General features: G+C 53.6%; 1 protein-coding gene across 1 annotated transcript; it reads right to left on the reverse strand.

The window, feature by feature from the left end:
- Positions 1-5,234: 5,234 nt before the first annotated feature.
- On the reverse strand, positions 5,235-16,526 carry SLC1A5 (solute carrier family 1 member 5). Its single transcript, XM_040634207.1, has 8 exons — positions 15,354-16,526; positions 12,415-12,457; positions 11,997-12,044; positions 10,924-11,090; positions 9,037-9,270; positions 8,083-8,277; positions 7,815-7,949; positions 5,235-6,030 (listed from the first exon to the last, which is right to left on the reverse strand). Exons 1-8 carry the CDS (start codon positions 15,914-15,916, stop codon positions 5,796-5,798), a joined length of 1,620 nt encoding a protein of 539 aa, XP_040490141.1. The 5' UTR covers positions 15,917-16,526; the 3' UTR covers positions 5,235-5,795.
- Positions 16,527-16,740: the final 214 nt, after the last annotated feature.

Genomic DNA, 16,740 nt, shown 5'->3' on the forward strand with positions numbered 1-16,740 from the left:
CCCAGAGACTGTTGGGTTTCCATGGAGCATTCTGGAAACATATGGGGATGATTTGGGTTATCACTGGGATGGGGTGGTGCTTTTGGCTCTTGGGAGGCATAGCCCAGGGGCGGAGATGTCATAATACTGCAGGATGTCTCCGAACAATAAAGCACCGGCCCGGTTTTGAGGTGTCCCATTGGACATTCATGGAAGTGTGATGTTCGAAGTCTTTTGCAACTGGTATGATGATATAAATTAATATATATGTTAATATATGCATCAAAATGTTTAAATATTTCTTTTTTCTTCTCTGAAGAATGGAAACGCTCTCTCTCTAGATACATATTTCTTTGACTTGTTTGCCAAGAACCTAAGCTGAAGCTCAAATCATTCTTAAATCATGCAATGATTTTGTTTGATCTAGAAACTTACTTAGAAATTGGTGGTGCAATTTCTTGATTGATATGCTATATATATATATATATATATATACACACATACACATATATATTCATTTATTTAATTACTTAATTTATTATATAAAATATATATAAAATAACCCTGGCTTAGCTGTGATTTGATAAGAGAACCACATCCAGTGCTTCTGGCAACTTCCCATTAAACCGAGTGCCATTAGGTGACTTGGGGTCTCAGCAGATAAAGAATTTCTCTTAGCACTATCCACAGTGTTTTGGCGTTTTCTCCTCTCTTCCTTGTTCCTGAACTAACAACAACTAGACTAAAAACTTCTGTAGCTCTTATAATATTGCCTGACAGCTCTGTGTAATCAGTACCTTTATCATCGACTGGGTAATCGTACAACAGAAGACCTATTGCAACAATTAACTTGAATTAATGAGTTTATATTAGGATGTGTTATTACTGCCTTTTAGTGCTTTCTCAATTCCTCTCGTACGATTAGCCAGAACAGAAGTATTTCGATATTGTAAAAACCAGCACATCCATACTAGTGCAGAGTAACCAAAACCCGGTTAAGAATGATCGGAGCCCTGTTGGTTGAGCGTTGGTTGAGCGTCTGCCTTCAGCTCGGGTCATGATCCCAGGGTCCTGGGATCCAGCCCCGCGTCCGGCCACCTGTTGGGGGGTGGGGCGGAGCCTGTTTCTCCTTCTCCCTCTGCCATGCCCCCCCCCTCTTGCGCTCTCTGGCTCTCTCGGTCAAATAAATAAATAATATCTTTAAAAAAAAAATTATCTGAGCCCTGGGCAGGGGTGCCTGGCTGGCTCAGTCGGAAAGAGCATGCAGCTCTTGATCTCAGGGTCGTGAGTTCAAGCCCCACGTTGGGGGTAGGTAGAGATTACTAAATAAATAAATAAATAAATAAATAAAACAAACTTCAAAAAATAAATAACATAAAATCATGTGAATCATGTGCAGGTGGGTTATACTATCTACGACCTTCATTTCAGCAGAGCCCAGAGGATTTTCCCAGAGCTGACATTCAAGCCAACACATGCACGGCTGTGGCCACGATGGTGATTAAAACATGAAAATATCACATTAGAGCTTACTGATCTGTTGGTAAATGGTCATCGCCATGGACGACCCCTCCCCCCATCATTACCCCCCTGGCTCTCCATGGGGACTCCCTGGACTTCTCCCCTCCAGCACCCCAGCAGCCAAAGGGTTAACACGGGGCACAGCCGGAAGGAAGGAGGTTCATGTCTCCAGTGCTGTTGGATGCATTGCTCCCTTTACCAAGCAGTAAATATTCGTGTATCCTTTCTGGGCGTTACAGAAGATTTGCTATGGAAAGTCGATGGCAGGCAAAACACCTGTGTCCAAATGCGCCTTGTATACAGTAGCCCCAAACCGGAAACCACCCAGTGTCCACTTCAGGTGACTGCATACACAGACTGGTACACCCAGACAGTGCAATACTCGTCGGTGATTAAAAACGAAAAGGAATGGGGCGCCTGGGTAGCACAGCGGTTAAGCGTCTGCCATGGGCTCAGGGCGTGATCCCGGCGTTATGGGATCGAGTCCCACATCAGGCTTCTCCGCTATGAGCCTGCTTCTTCTTCTCCCACTCCCCCTGCTTGTGTTCCCTCTTTCGCTGGCTGTCTCTATCTCGGTCGAATAAATAAATAAAGTCTTAAAAAAAAACAAAAAGGAATAAATTGATATGTGCAGAAACATGACTAAATCTCAAAGGCATTATGCTATGAAAGAAGCAGGACACAAAAAGCCACCTGCTATAGGATTCCACTAATGCGAAATTCTCCGAGAGACAAACTAATCCTCAGTGACCCAAAGCAGATCAGTGGTTGCCTGGGCCTGGGGGCAGAGGGGGGGATAGAATGCAAAGGAGCACCGGGTTATTTGGGGGGTGGGGTGGGAATATCGTGTATCTTGATTGTGGTGGTTTTCACTAACTATGCATCTGTCCATTTTATCCGATTACCTACTTTAATGGATGTAGTTTATTGTATGCAAATTATACCTTAATAAGGTTGACCACCCCCCCAAAAAAGCAGATTGGGGGAGGGAGTCCGACAGGCCCAGAAACATTGTCGCAAGGAGAGACAAAGCTGTCATTCCCCTGCGCCTGCCAGCCCCCTCATCCCGTTACTATGAGTCTTTAGAATGCCGGTCCAAGCCCAACACGGGGCTAGTGTGAGCACTCCCTCCCAAGCCAGGCTCCTTCGAAGGAGCAAGAGGGGTGTCCCAAAAACAGGGGTGGATGGAGAAAGGGAGAGGGAGGTGCGAGCAGGGCCCCGGGAGGGTGGCCGTCCAGGTGCTTTTCCTTCTGTTCTTATGTAACCTTCACAGTGGCCTTTGGGAGAGGCATAACAGAGCCATCGTCACCAGAGGGCGAGACTCCACCGTGCTTACACAAGGAGGCAGTGCTGGCAGGCCGCAGAAGCAGGACCTCAACCAGGTGACAGCCTCTTCTAGCCAGGCAGCGCTGTAGCTGAATGAAGCCCGATTCATTCATTCCGCATGTGCCAGGCACCATGCTGTACTCCGGGCCGACAGTGGTGAACAGGACAGAGATGGCTCCCTCGTGGAGCGCACATGCTAGTGGACACCAGGTCTGGGAGCCCCTGTCCACACACAGGAGGCTTGAAACAGTTCCAGACTTTTTAAATGACCCAGACCAGCATCTTAGGCAAAATTAGTGGCATGTGCCCAGCAAGTCTTGAAAATGGAATCGAAAAATGGGGAAATTGGGGGGCGCCTGGGTGGCACAGCGGTTAAGCGTCTGCCTTTGGCTCAGGGCGTGATCCCGGCATTCTGGGATCGAGCCCCACATCAGGCTCCTCCACTATGAGTCTGCTTCTTCCTCTCCCACTCCCCCTGCTTGTGTTCCCTCTCTCGCTGGCTGTCTCTATCTCTGTCGAATAAATAAATAAAGTCTTAAAAAAAAAAAAAGAAAAATGGGGAAATTGGAACTTGGCCTAGTTATGGATTCCTTTGTATACATATTGTATACATAGGATATGCAATATATTACACATGCGTGTGTACCTCTCTTTAAACAGGCATCCTTCATAATCTAAGTCTGACCCATTCCCCCCAAAGCATTAAATAGAAAATTTGAAGATGAACAACTATTTTAAGTGGGGAAAATAAGGCACTCCCAGCTCCTTCCAACGACCCCAACCAATTTCCCCAAATACCATTAAAACCCTTAAAACACTTTTATAACCACCCACTAAGGATTTTGGCATAATAGAAAGCATTGAAAACGCCAATTACTTCATTATTAAACACTTAATGAACTCATTAGCGGTTATGTTTGTGTGCGATACACAATTTTGCACAGAATCAGATATGAATTATATTTTCCGTCCCCACTGCAATGATCATGAGATGTAACTAAATAAACCAAAATAAAATAAAATAAAGATTCTCAAGATACCATCTATAATTGGACTCAGATTGGTGGTGCCTCCAGGCACCTGGCAGGGGCCCACATAGGGCCCTGGGAGGGGTAGATAACGATCAGTAATGTGTAACATGTTTCAGCAATGTACAAGGCAGGATCGTCAGAGCACCTGAGGCGCGATTGATGTCATCCACATCCTGGACTCCAACAGGACTTAAGAACAGTTGCACAGGGGCGCCGGGGTGGCGCAGTCGTTAAGCGTCTGCCTTTGGCTCAGGGCGTGATCCTGGCGTTCTGGGATCGAGCCCCACATCGGGCTCCTCCGCTGGGAGCCTGCTTCTTCCTCTCCCACTCCCCCTGCTTGTGTTCCCTCTCTCACTGGCTGTCTCTATCTCTGTCAAATAAATAAATAAAATCTTAAAAAAAAAAAAAAAAAAGAACAGTTGCACAGCAGGGGTTTTTATTCAAATAGCAAATTCGGGGTTTAAAAAGAGGGAGGGGACAAGTCCTTACGGGCACTGTCCTGTCCGGAGAGTGAGAGTTCAAGTATCAGGGGGACACCCGCATTCCTATGTAGGTGGTTACACTGGAAAATCAATTTCTTCCCAGGAGTCGTATGAAATTTCTCAACGAGAAGATGGTCTATGCAGGCTAAAATGCACACATCTTAAGTGTACAGGTGAATTTTTCTAAGCATCTAGGTCTGTTTAAGCAACACCTGTCTCAAGATATGGAACGTTTGCTAGATTTCCTGGACGCCTTCCCAGGCTTGAAGTCACCCTCCTAGGTCATCACGGTTTGGATTTCTCTCACTACAGACCAGTTTAGCCTGTTCCGGACCCTCATAGAAATGGAACTAGGTAGCATGAACTATTTCCAGCTCCTTTCACTCAAAATGTTATCTGTGAGATGCATCCAAATTGAATAGACCGTACATTTTTTTTTCCTGCATGGCCATCCCATCCTGGGAACGATTCTACTATCAATGGATACATTTCCAAATTTTGGCACTTAGGGAGAGTGGCTACAGACAGTTGCGTACTGGGCTTTGGGTGGGCGGAGGTCTTCTTTTCTCTTTGCTAAGGGGGACTCCTGGGCTGCTTGGTTTAAGTATAGGTATGTTGATAAGAAACTGCCCAGCGACTTTTCCAAAGTGTCTGGACTGTTACGCATTCGCGCCCGCAGCGCGTGGGGCTCCTGTCCAATCAGTCCACCTCCTTGGCCACACTCGGTACTTGCTTTCTGCCTTTCCAAGTGTGTGCGCTGGCAGCCCACCGTGGTTTTTCCAGTGGTGTTTTTTGATGAACAGGTATTTTCTTGTTATGTCAGCGAAGCCCAGTTTATCATGTTTGTTTTTTTCTGTGTGGCTCGTGCTTTTAGCCTTAAACACATCTGATGAGATAGGCTTGACAATTTTATTGCTCAAAAAAGGTCCTTTGGAGTGACAGCAGTCTTTGTCCTTGGTCTCCCCCACCCCGGCAGGGTCCTCTGGAGTGTTTCTGTTACTGTGGAGGGAACAGAGGGCCTGGGGACAGGGTGGGATGTACCCTAGAGTCACAACACACACACACACACACACACACACACACACACACAACTACAGCCACCAAAATAGCCAGCAACCCACTGGAACATCCTTCTTCTCAAAGAGGGCAGAAGTCCATGTGACGACCTGCGCCCTAAGAGGGGGAGCCCAGAAGGACACATTGACATTATTTCTCCATCTTGTTTCCTAGCCTTGCGTGGGAACAGGAATTGAGGGCTGGGGAAGATGTGGGGAGAAGATACACATACACACATATACCCCAGCACTGAGGCCTCCCAGATCTGATATCCGAGCAGTGGGAAGAGCGGCGGGGGCCCCTGGATCCCCTGAGAGTGCAGGCAGGGTCTCCAGAGCCCCGGTTCCTGATCCCCATGTTCAGAGCGCCTCCATCAGGGCAGGGAACCTCCCTACGGGGTTTACATAACTGATTCCTTCTCGCAGGGATCCGCATCCCCAGCAGGTCCCGGCCAGCGTTTGAGAAGGGGGTTCCCCTCCTCGGTGGGGACGGGCAGTGAAGACAAGGGCGCCTCACCCTTCACTTCGATCAACTCTGGCACCGAGCTGCGCAACTCGGAGCGATCCATGTAATTTTGGAGGAGTCCCGCGCCAAAGGCATCACCTTCCACATTGAGGACGGTACAGGACCGGTCCCTAAAGGGGCAGGAGTGACAGGGAAGTGAGTGGGAGGGGAGAGGGTAGGGCCCAACCCTCTCGCTTTCCTCCTGCTTCTCCCCCCAAAGCTTGGAGTCCCCATGGCGCCATCCTTCATGGAACCCTGTTCGACTCCTAGACCCAGCTCATCCCTCCATCTTCACAGGATCCCAAGTATCCCTTCCTCCTAGAACATCAAAGATCTCTTCATCCAGAATCCAAGAGGCCCCCTCTCTCTCTTCTTTCCTGTGGAATCCCAAGGTATCCCACACTTTCTCCACCTTCCGTCTCCTGGGGCCTCAGAAGACCCATCCACCTCTCTTCTTGCCCCTGAAATACTACTTCCTCACTCAGGCCTTTCTACTTATAATCCTGAAGATCTCTTTTCACTTCCTCTTTATACTTTGTGTGTGCCATTTTAGAGAAGTGAGCTATAATTTATATACCAGAAAATTCACCCTTTAAAAAAAAGATTTTATTTATTTGAGAGAAAGAGAGAGTGAAAGAGAACGAACAGGGGGGAGGGGTAAAAGGAGAGGCAGAAGCAGACCCCCCACCAAGCAGGGAGCCCAACACAGGACTCGATCCCAGGACCGTGAGATCATGACCTGAGCTGAAGGCAGACGCTTAACCGACTGAGCCACCCAGGCGCCCCAAATTCACGCTTTAAAAGTATACAATCGGGGGGCACCTGGGTGGCTCAGTTGGTTGAATGTCTGACTCTATTTCAGCTCAGGTCATGATATTAGGGTGATGAGATCAAGCCCTGCGTCGGGCTCCACACTAGGCGTGGAACCTGCTTAAGATTCTCTCTCCCTCTGCCCCTCCCCTTGTGCCCCCTCCCTCACGAATGCACATGTTCTCTCTCTCTCTCTCTCAAAAAAAAAAAGTATACCACCCAGCAGTTCTTAGTATATTCAGAGTTGTACAACCATTGCCGCTATTTAATTCTGGGACGTTTTCATTGCTCTAAAAAAGACAGCCCCACACCCACCAAGCAGTTATCCCCCATTCCCTCCGCCTGCCCCAGCCCCCCTCCAACTGCTAATCTACACTCCATAGTGTTGCCTATTCTGGACATGGCACAGAAATGGAATCGTACAATACGTGGTCCTTTGTGTTCTGCCTTCTTTCATTTTGCATGAGGTTTTCAAGGGTCCACTACGTGATAGCATGTATGTGCCCATGCTTCATTTCACTTTATTGCTAAATAATATTCCATTGTTATGGATATATACTTTATGTACCCATTCGTCAGTTGACAGACATTGGGTTGTTTCCACCTGTTTGCTATTATGAATAATGCCGCTATGAACGATCACGTACAAGTTTTTGTGACCATGTTTTCAATTCTCTTGGCATTATACCTAGGAGCGATGTGGCTGAGAAACAGTAACTCTTAGCAGGGGCTCTTATAAGGGAGTTACATGTTTATGTCACCTGATCCTCAAGGAGATACTATTCTCTCCATTTTACAGATGGAGAAACTGAGACGAGATAAAGGACTCGACCTGGGTCATAGTACCTATCAGAGGTGGCACTGGGATTTGAACACAAGCAGCCTGGCCTAAGAGTCGGTGCTATTAACCACTGGGGCACACTCCCTCTCTGGGGTCCTTCTTAGAACCCCCAAGATGCCTTCCTTCCCACTGATTACAATGTTCAAAATACCATCCCCTTTCTTCCTCTCCTCTTCTGCCCACAGACTCTCAATGACCCTCTTGCTCACCCCCTTTCCCCGAGAGCTACCCGTTAGGCCCCTGAAGCCCCAAAGCCACACTTACACTAGCCAGTCCACAGCCAGGATCAAGGAGATGTCCTCAACCGGTAGGTTGACTGCCTCCAGGATGATGGCCAGAGTGAGGACGCCTCCGGCGGGAATGCCCGCAGCTCCTACACTGGACGCCGTGGCGGTGACCCTGGGGGAAGAGCGCGGAGGTCAAGGAGAGGGGCCTCGGTAGCGGGAGAAGCTGGCTCCCTCCAGCCTGTGTCCATTCTCGGGGAAGGGGTCAGATGGGCCGGGGGTCCTGGCCGCTGCCGCCCCACACTCACAGGATGGTGATGATCTTCACGAAGTCCAGGGATCGCTGGTTGAGCTGTGCAATGAACACCGCGGCCACACACTGGAAGAGCGCCGCACCATCCATGTTGACGGTGGCACCGATGGGCAGGATGAAGCGGCTGAGGTGCTTGGCGACGCCGTTCCTCTCCTCCACGCACTTCATCATCAGCGGCAGCGTGGCAGAGCTGAGGGGAGGCGTGTCAGTCAGCGTATGTGACCCGCCCCTTGCCGAAGCCCCGCCCATCCTACCACCCACTGGCCAATCAGCGCACTGCAGGCTCCGCCCACCAGCCTAGACCCCTCCCACCCACCCCTAGCCCTCCCCAGCCCTCCCTACCCTTCTTTTCCCAAAGCCAGAGGCTTCTGGGATCCTGCAGAATGCCAGGATTCCAAAATATAGGAGTCCTGGACCCGCTGGGAGAGTACAGACTGCTATCCTGCAAAATACACACAAAAATTCAAGCCTAAATTCTATAATGCCTCGGAGCTCACTGACCTACACTCCCTACCCGCTCCACCAATAACAGATCTTGGCTAAGAACTGCTATTCTCTTGGGAACGCTGCTGTGGGGAGGGCCAGGTGCTGAGGGCACAAGTGGACAAAATGCCTAGAAGAGGCTGGAAAGGGCTCCTAGAGAGTGGATCCAGGGTGGGGCTCCTAGAGACTGGATCCAGGGTGGAGCGCTAGACCATTGTCCCCCAAGGCCAGGCCTTGTGGAGCAGGAGGGGTTCTCAGGAAGGAAAGAAGAAATCTCTAAGACAGTGGTTTTCTAATGGGGGGGGGGGTTGTTCCAGAATCTTATGAGAAACTCACAAAAGTATGGCCCCTGTACCCAGATCCAGTGTCCCCAAATACAAATTTCAAGGGTCTCCAGCTATCTGATGCCCATGCCAGGTCCCTTTAAAGCTTAAAAATCCTGCACTCATCTGTCTCAAGGCCGTACCTAGAAGAGGTCCCGAAGGCAGTGGCCAGCGCTGTCACGATGCCCCACAGGAAGCGGTAGGGGTTTTTGCGGGTGAAGAGGAAGTAGATGAGGGGCAGCACCAGGAGCCCGTGGATGGCGTGGCCCAGCAGGCAGCACAAGATGTATTTGCCGAGACTGGCGAAGAGCATCCCCACGTCCTCCATCTCCACGATCTTGCCAGCCACGAGGAACAAGATGCCCACTGGGGCATACCTAAGTGGCCAGGAGACAGATTGCAGCTTCTGACCATGTGTCCACGCAGGACCAGGCTCTGTGCTCAGTACACGGCCCGACCACGGCCTCCCTTGCGGGCAGGAAACACCCAGAGCCGCGTTTGAAGTTCGGGCACCTTCCTTGCCATCCTCCAAGCTCTCTCCCCTTGAAAATACCGCAGCAGGGCGATGAAGCAGCCTGGGGGTTTCTATGGCCGCTTGGTGTAGAATCACTAACCAGATTTGCACTGAACACGTGGCCCCCGTGAGTGAGTCATTGACATGTTCTGGGTTCGTTTGTTAAAGCAGCTAGGACGATTTAAGCCGATACAATCTCTCCCCACATCACGAGAAATAAAAAGTCCATGGCTCGTGTCTTAATAACAACCCACAGATACGAAGCATTTATGATGGGCTGAGCCCTGGACATGACTGAATCTTTACCACAATCCCACACAAGCTCCTATTTAAAATCTAAGAGGTCTGTAGGGGCGCCTGGGTGGCTCAGTCGTTGAGCATCTGCCTTCGGCTCAGGGCGTGATCCCGGAGTTCCGGGATCGAGCCCCACATCAGGCTCTTCCGCTGGGAGCCTGCTTCTTCCTCTCCCACTCCCCCTGCTTGTGTTCCCTCTCTTGCTGGCTGTCTCTCTCTCTGTCAAATAAATAAATAAAATCTTTTAAAAAAAAAATGTAAGAGGTCTGTAAAACAGGGACATTAAGGCTACCGGCCTCGTAGGAATGTTGGAGGAAGTGGGGCGCCCCGGGAAGTGCCCTGAAAGCTCTTTGTACACAGTGGTCTATAAACTTCTGCTGGAATTATCATCACCTTCTCCTGGAGTGACGATCCCAGGGGGGCTCGTGCCTCCCAGCCAGGAGGCCTCCCAAACTGCTGTCCCGGTTTGATCACTACGGCTAGCTGTCGCCCAAACCCCTTCCCCTCTTTGGTAACAGAAGAAAGGCCCAGTAGCCCAGCCACCTGCGCAGCTAGGTTTGGCCAAATGCCCAAGCTCCGGCCAGGGGCATGTGCCCAGGAGTTACACAAGTGACGTACTTGATACATATTAGCCGATACTGTTCACTGTCGGCATGCTATAGGTCAGGCGGTGTCCCAAGAAGTTTCCACTCATTTGTGCCTGGTACTGTCAGTCCCATTTTCCAGATGGGGAAACCAAGGCAGAGTGCGATAAGGAACTTGTTATAGGGCACTCAGGTGGGAAGTCCTAATGATCATGCTCATAGCTAACATGAGTGAATGTTCAGGAGGTGCTAGACATTGAAAACACTTTATAAGTGCTTTACCTAGACCTCCTATTACTCATGTCATCTTCACGGTAACTTGGGACATTTGATCCCATTCAAATCTCTGCAAGGGAGATGCATTCACTAAGCTGTGGCCACAGCTCGGCTGGCTTTTTGTCACTTCCAGGAGGATCCAGAAAGTGCTGGTGTCAAGTCTCGGCACCCACGGACTACAACGCTGCCCTCATCTTATAATGAAGACACTGAGGCACAGAGAGGGCAGGTCACTTGCGCAAAGTCACACAGCCAGAGGACGGTGAACGCTGGGTGTGAATCCAGGCCATCTGGCTATGAGGAGCAGATAGACGGAGGGTGGCCCCCTCCCGCATCCCCATTCCCCTCCCCCCCCCACCTACCACATGATCCAGGAGACCAGCACCATGGTTGCGTCGTTGAAGGAGTTGAAGAAGCGGATGAGCAGCTCCCCCTCGGGCCCCAGCTTCCGCAGGGCCACCCCAAAGACAATGGCAAACACCACCAGGCCCAGGATGTTCATACTGTCCACCTCCCTGCCAATGGGCACCTTTGGGGAAGGAACAGATTGGGATGGGAGGAGACTGCTCGGTCAACCTGCACAGTCACTAAGGGCCTGTCCTGGGCCCTGCTGGGACCCAAAGCGGACAAAACAGCTCCTGGAGCTCATTTGTCCCTTCTCCCCAAGGCTCACAGTCCAGGTCCATGAGAAATAGACCTGTCATCAAGAGTGATTAGAATAGGGAAACCCAGGGGAGTGTGGGAACCGAGGGGGGATGCCCGCTTGGCGGGTGGTGTGGTGGGGGAATCAGGGAGGGCTTCATGGAGGAAGGGGCTGAGATCAGGAGAACGGGAGGATTAATCACATAAAGAGAGGTGGTAGAAGGTTCTGGAGAGGGTGAAACAACGTGCAACAGTCTGGAAATAAGAGCACCTTGTGGGAACACAGAAGGACATTCACTGTGGCTGGAAGAGGCCGGCCACAGTCAAGACAAGAGGCTGGGTGGGCAGCTGGGCAGAACCCTGACTTCACAGGGTCTCACGGATTGTGGCAAAGAGCCTGGGCTTTCTTCCGAGGGCACTAGGGAGCATAACGGGGCTCTGGGTAGGGGAGAAACAAGGTCAGGTTTGTGCTTTGGAAAGACTACTTTGTGCCAGGCTGAGGGTAGGTGGGACAGGAGGAGCCGGGGGCCCACAGGAGAGGGGGCCAGGGCAGGGTGGGGTGGGGTGGGGGCAGAAGAGAAGTCTGCACTGGGGAGGGAGAAGAAGGGGCCAAAAGTGGAGAGACCAGAAAAGAGAAATTGGGCAGCGGCTGCAGAGAGGATAAAACAAATACCACCAAACGTCAGAAGACACCGGTGGGGGGAGCAAACAAAGGCTGGGGTGGGAACAAAATGGAAAAACCCCAACAATGGGCCGAGGGATGGGGCCCCAGCCCCCCTTCCCCGGCTCTCACCTTCACCTTGGTTCCGTTGACCCATCTGTTCTCATAGGAGGTACTGTACTGCAAGTGGGGGTGGGCAAGAGTCAGTATCAACCCCCCCCCGGGGCTCCCCCACCCCGTCCTGGCGCTAACAGTGCTCCTAAGCACCCCTAAACACCATCTCCTTGCATCCTGCCAGCAACCCCACTGAGGCGGGATTTTCATACCATGTGCCCATTTTCCAGAAGCTCAGAGAGGAAAAGGCACTTGCCCAGGGCCACCCAGCTAGAATGAGAACCCAGAAGGGCTCAGAACCCATATTCTCCTTTCTCGATGATAGGCAATGGAGGGGTTTCACAGGCCACCCAAAAGCAGGCACCCAGTGGGGGCAACTGGCTGTCTCCCTCCCTGCCCGCCCCCCACCCCTCGGGACATACCCCCAAGGACTCACTGAGCGGAAGGCCGCAGACACCAGGTTGGAGGGGAAGATATTTCTGCAGAGACAGACACAGAGGGGGGCACGTTATTAAATACCCCAGGGGGAGGCTAGGGGAGGGCAGGTGTCTGAAGGGCCGCATTGGCCTCTTGGGATGGGAAGAATCTTGGAGGCCCCGTTGGCACCCAGAAATGGTCCCCACCCATGCCTCAGGCCAGGTGTGGGCAGGCAGAGTTGGGTCCTGGCCTGCTCACTTTCCCAGGGGGTGGGGAGTCCGAGCTGGCCTGCTAGGGCCCTGCAGGCTGGCCTGCTAGCTCCTGCTAGCCCCGGCCAGCCTCAAGGGATTGTGGACTGGATGTGAGGAATGCTGGCTTCCCAAGGCAGGATCGGGCAGGGTCACCCAGGGCCTCAGCTCCACCCCAGGCAGCAAACTTAATACCCTGGGCATCTTGCATCAGCCATTTCCTCCCAGAGGGCTGAGAAAAGCTCGGGCCCCAGGGGCCGAGCTGAGTGGGTCAGGGGGTATGGGGAAGATCTAGGTGTGTCAGAAAGGCAGCGAGAGAGTGACAAGGGACGGCTGTCTGTGTCGTGAATGTGTATCTGTGCGGTGGCGTGCATTCAACCCCAGGGAGCATGTCAGGGCGTGGGACAACAGCCTCTTGTGTCTCAGAGTGGGACGAAAATTACAGCAAATGTGTCTACAGTCCCTGAAGTAATCCCTGACGTAAATGCACTCCTTTATTTATTTTATTTTTTATTAAGTAGACTCCCCGCAGGGCAGCAGGGTGGCTCAGTGGGTTCAGCATCTGCCTTCAGCTCAGGTCATGATTGTGGAGTCCCTGGTTTGAGTCCGGCATCGGGCTCCCTGCTCAGCAGGGAGTCTGCTTCTCCCTTGGCCCCTCACCTTGCTTGTGCACTCTCTCTCTCTCAAATAAATAAATAAAATCTTTTTTAAAAATAAATAAAAAGGGGGCGCCTGGGTGGCACAGCGGTTGGGCGTCTGCCTTTGGCTCAGGGCGTGATCCCGGCGTTGTGGGATCGAGCCCCACATCAGGCTCCTCCGCTGTGAGCCTGCTTCTTCCTCTCCCACTCCCCCTGCTTGTGTTCCCTCTCTCGCTGGCTGTCTCTATCTCTGTCAAATAAATAAATAAAATCTTTGAAAAAAAAAATAAAATAAATAAAAAGTAAGTAGGCTCCCCGCCCAGCATGGAGCCCAACGCAGGGCTTGAACTCACGACCCTGGGATGGAGACCTGAGCTGAGATCAAGAGTCCAACGCTTCACCCACGGAGCCGCCTGGGTGCCCCTAAATCCACTCATCTGATCCTCACGCCAGCCCTCTGATCCCCGATTTATAGAAGAGGGAACCAAGGCACAGAAAGGGAAAGAAACCTGCCTTGGCTGGGAAGTGGCCGAGCTGGGATTTGCCCCAGCCCCAGGCTGCGTAGTTCCAGCCCACCCCCCCCCCGCGCCCCCCTCCCCGGAGGTGGGTGGACAGCTGTGCGGGTTCGTGTTCAGAGCCGTGGGACAGTGTTGGTGTGCATGGGCTCTTGAGCACGGATGTTTGGGCAACGCTCGATGTACTGGGTGGTGACTGCCACCGTGAGTGGCTGCGTCAAGGGATGCTAGTATTCTGTGTGCGTGAGTGCACGTGTGACAACTGGTGTTAAGGCCATGCGTCAGCGTGAGAGGCCGCAGCTGTGGCTGAGTGTGTGTCCAGCTGTGTGCCAGTTGGCTCTGAAGTTGTGCGGTTCTGAGATGTTCCAGCTAAGCCTCCGGGGAGCTGGCCGAGTAGCAGTCCACTTTTGGCACGCAGCGGGAGCCTGTACACATCAAGTCTCCGAGTGGGTGTGCCCATTGGCCAGAAGGCCTGTACCCGCCCAGGCCCGACAGGGCAGGGTCAGGACCCTGCTAATCTCCCCCAGCCAGGAGGCGCCCACCCACTGCAACTTCCAGACACCAAGCCTGCCCCCAAGTCTCTCATCTCAGCCGACCCGGAGGCCCCAAGTGCTTGGGAGAACCCAGTTCCGTGACTCATCATTTCCTCCCACCACTTCCAGGAAGTCCCCAACCAGCCTGGAGATATTGAATCAACAGCCCCCAAAGGCAAGGCCGTGTGGACCCAGAGGTCTGCCCTCCTCAAAACGGGGAGAGCCATTCTTGGGTGGGGAGCAGAGATCAGAAAGAAAAGAGTCTGCTCCCTTTCTAACTGGCTCCCTTCTATGCAGCCTCTTGTGGGTTTGGGGGGGGGGTGGTGGAGGGAAAGCCCAGACAGGCTCCCCAGACAGGAGGAAATGGAATGGAAAGTCGACGAGGTGGCAGGGTTTAGCAGGAACATATAAAAGGGAAGCTGCCAGACTGGGCGGGGAAGGGAGGCTAAGAAAAGAACCTGGTTGTGTCCGGGTGACACGTAGTGTGGGGAGTCCTGGGGCTGGAGGTCACTCAGATCTCCTCGAGGTCCCCCATGGACTCCTTTCCTTACCCAGGGGTTACAAGCCCTCTGACCCTGGACTAAAATCTTGATCCAAAAGCCCCATCCCAAGGCCCTTAGCCCCCAAATCCCCTTCCAAGTCTCCCCGCCTCCCAGGATCCTCTCCCCTCCCAAGAGACCCTCTTATGTCCCCTCCCTCCCTACAAACTCCCCAAGCATCACTCTCTCTTCCCTCTATAAGACCTCCTTGTTCATCATCTCCTTCTTGTAGGGTCCCTGCTTATGTCTCCAGGCGCCCACGTTAGAAGCCTCCTTCCCCAGGGGTCTGTCCTCACCCGCTGTCCTCTGACCCTCAAAGGGCCACCATCACCATCCCTCACCATCCCGTCCTGTCTTCCCAGGCCCCGGGGATGCCCTCTCCTGTTCACGTGGCCACTCCCGCCATCCCTAACACGCGTCCCCTCCCCACGTGGCTGAGGCACCCCCTTCCCTCCCCCCACTCCACCGGGGGGGCGGTGTCTGACCTCACAAGATCCAGGAACGAATCCAGGACTTCCTTGCTGGGGGCCTCTTCCACAGCGCCCGTGGTCGCGACCGAGGCGTTGATGGCGGCGAAGGCGGCGCCCGGCTGCAGGGCCAGCGCCAAGCCCACGCCGAGCGCGGACGCCAGCAGCGTGGTGACCAGGAAAAAGAGCAGCGCCCAGGCGCCCAGGCGGCCGAGCGCGCTCGAGTCCAGGCTGGCGGCGCCGCTGATCAGGCTGCACACAACCAGCGGCAAGATGATCATCTTCAGCAGGCGCAAAAGCAGCTCGCCCGGGAAGGCGAAGGCCGCCAGGCGCGCGGGGCCCAGAGCTACCGCGCCGCCGGCCCCCGAGACACCCAGACCCAGAGCCACGCCGGCCACCACCGCCACCACGGTCAGCAGCACCAGCAGATTGGCGCGAAGGCAGCGGCGCACCCGGTCCCGGGAACATCCGCCTCCTGCCGCGCCTGGCTCCTCTGGAGGGACCAACGTCGGGGCACCGTTCGCGGTGGGCTCAGCCGCCGCGAACCCCTTCGGGTCTCCCCGAGGCGATTCGGCCACCATGATGAACGCCCCGGAGTTCCTTAGCGCCTGGAAGCTGGGCGCGCTTGGGACTCCTTCCTGGGACGCGGGCGTTCCTTAGAACGGAGAGTTTGTAACACAGCCTGGAGGCTGGAACTTTGGACGGTTCCCTGGAGTTGGGAATTCACAGCGCCTCGGTTCCTGGAATGTCTGAGATCCCCAAGCTGGGCGCTGAGGCTCTTCTGCTCTCCCAGGTTGCGTCCGGCGGGCGAAATCTGGGAGCACTTGGGTTTCTCGGCCCCAGGGATGGGAATACGGGAGTTTATCAGGCTGGGACCTGGGGTCCTTGGCTCTGGAAGGCTGAAGACGTCCACGCGGCTCTAGTCCTCAAGAGGCCAGGTCCTGGTAGCGGAGATCCAGGAGGCAGGGATCCGGGGTGCCGGGGTCCTGGAAACCGAGGCTGGGGAACCTGAACCGGGGGGGCGGGAGACAAAGCTCCGGGAAGAGGGGAGCCAGGCTCTGGAGTCCGGGAGGGGAGATCCGGGCCCCTGGGTACGGAAGGCGGCGGTCCGGAACCCCGGGAGGTAACGGTGGCGGGTGCGAAAAGAAGCTCCCGGCCGCGCCGCGTGGCTCTGAGCCCACGGGGCGGAAGCTGCCAGGATTAAGGGCAGGGGCGAGGCTTGAGAAGGCGGGGAGCGAACCGCGGGCGCCGATTGGCTGAGGCGCGTTCGGAGCCTTCCTGCGTGCGAGAGGTGGGGCTGAAGCCAGAGTCTGGCCAAGTCACCCATAGAAGGACGAACGAAGTCTAGCTATAGCGAGGGGCGGGGGCACCGGAGGGGACGGGGGCGGGGCCCGGCTGGGGGCGG

Source organism: Ursus maritimus, unplaced genomic scaffold (genome assembly GCF_017311325.1).
Source record: "Ursus maritimus isolate PB19 unplaced genomic scaffold, ASM1731132v1 scaffold_19, whole genome shotgun sequence".
In the NCBI taxonomy this organism is placed as follows: Eukaryota; Metazoa; Chordata; class Mammalia; order Carnivora; family Ursidae; genus Ursus; species Ursus maritimus.

Coding starts and splice junctions, on each gene's coding strand:
- SLC1A5 (XM_040634207.1), bottom strand. CDS start 15,916: ATGGTGGCCGAATCGCCTCGGGGAGACCCGAAGGGGTTCGCGGCGGCT. Junction 9,271..10,923: donor CTGGTCTCCTGGATCATGTG/GTAGGTGGGGGG, acceptor CTGGCCACTTAG/GTATGCCCCAGTGGGCATCT. Junction 8,278..9,036: donor GCCTTCGGGACCTCTTCTAG/GTACGGCCTTGA, acceptor GCCTCCCCTCAG/CTCTGCCACGCTGCCGCTGA.